Source organism: Cyprinodon variegatus, unplaced genomic scaffold, assembly GCF_000732505.1.
Source record: "Cyprinodon variegatus isolate N-32 unplaced genomic scaffold, C_variegatus-1.0 Scaffold578, whole genome shotgun sequence".
NCBI classification, from domain to species: domain Eukaryota; kingdom Metazoa; phylum Chordata; class Actinopteri; order Cyprinodontiformes; family Cyprinodontidae; genus Cyprinodon; species Cyprinodon variegatus.
The window spans coordinates 541,358-542,954 of NW_015151031.1; the positions used below are offsets into that span (position 1 = coordinate 541,358).

At 40.1% G+C, this 1,597-nt stretch overlaps 1 protein-coding gene across 1 annotated transcript in view; it reads left to right on the top strand.

Moving 5' to 3' along the window:
* wdfy2 (WD repeat and FYVE domain containing 2) overlaps positions 1 to 1,597 on the top strand; it is a 38,459-nt gene that overhangs the window by 31,895 nt on the left and 4,967 nt on the right. The window contains exons 10-11 of the mRNA XM_015392194.1: positions 943 to 1,073; positions 1,165 to 1,273. Of these exons, the coding sequence (XP_015247680.1) occupies positions 943 to 1,073; positions 1,165 to 1,273 (240 nt within the window). The remainder of the gene's footprint in view (positions 1 to 942; positions 1,074 to 1,164; positions 1,274 to 1,597) is intronic.

Sequence of the window (1,597 nt, forward strand, 5' to 3'; positions counted from 1 at the left end):
AAAAAGTCGCCATAAAAATAAGTAAGTAAATATATCAGAAAAATCTACTTGAGTACAGTAACAAAGTATTTGTACTTCGTTACTTCCCATCTCTGCTGAACGGTGCCTATATATAGGCGACAGCCTATGATGACAGCAAATCCCATAATGCTTTGTGAGGAGAGCTGTCCACGAAAAGCATTCTGGGATATATCTGCCTCTTCTGAGGCCTTTCTTTTGTTCTCATACACTTTGTAGATATGTTTTCTCTTATGTCCATTTTCCAAGAACTGCGGTGAGAAAGGTGAGCTTCAATGACTGTCTGAAACCGTAGTTCATGTGTAGAAAAAGATAACTAACTGGGGACGAGGACGGCCTTACGTAATCATATCACCAGAATGATTGACAATTATGGGGACCACTTATTTAGATGATCCACCCGGAAATAAAAGATCGTCCTTTATACCTTTAATGTTTCTAATTGTGAAACTGAATCAAACTATGCTTTAATGATTATAAAACGACTTTGCTGCTGCTTTTTATCTTTTTTTTTTACATTTTCTCCTCCAACATATTTGTTTTTTTAAAAGGAATTATCCAGAATATAATTTCCTAAATCACAGAAACCTTTATAACAAGAGTTTTTATGATACTGACAAACACTGTGTGAATGAAAGGAAAATCAGCCGACAGTGCGTTTCTCCTACATTCTGCACTCTCCTCTGCTGCAGTCGTCAGTATCAGAATCATTTTGCATAAACTTTGCATCTTTTATAATCAGCTCTGCCATGTTCATTTTAATAAGAGGTGTTTGGACTCTTCCTGTCTGACCTTATCAGTGGGGTGTGTGTTTTAACACAGGGAGATATACGCTGCCTATTAGCCTGACAGAACTTATAACATATTGCACATCTAAGAGAGAGTTGGATTTTTTATATATTTAAGTTTTCTTGTATTCCTCAGCATCACTGCAGGAAGTGCGGCCAGGCGGTGTGCGGCAAATGTTCGTCCAAGCGCTCCACCATCCCCCTCATGGGCTTCGAGTTTGAGGTCCGGGTGTGTGACAGCTGCTATGAGTCCATCACAGACGAGGAGTGAGTCCCAATCAGCCTGTGCTGGTGCTCTGTACCGTCTCCTCATGCGTCTCACGCTGACAAAGCCTCTCCTTCTCCGTTTGTGTTTCAGCCGAGCGCCCACAGCCACCTTCCACGACAGCAAGCACAACATTGTTTACATGCAATATGAGCCCACCACAGGAAACCTGCTCACCTCTGGCACCGACAAGGTCATCAAGGTCAGCAGAGGGGTGCTTTTCTCCATTGTAATTTTTGGTTCTGACACAAGGAGGCGACAGATTCCCAGAAATACTTTGAGGACGATGCTTCAAAACGAAGACAAAACAAAACTAACGAAGTTGAGGCAAAAAAAAATTCTCTCAAACTATTTTCTTTGTAAACCCATCAACTAATTCTACACTATTAGTCATATTTTTGTAGAATGCGTTATTATGCTCATAAAGTTCACTGCTGTTTACCATAATACAGACAATTTCATCCATTGTTAAAGGCACACTATGCAACATTTTTCAGTTAATTAATGTGTTCCATAACGTTATGGA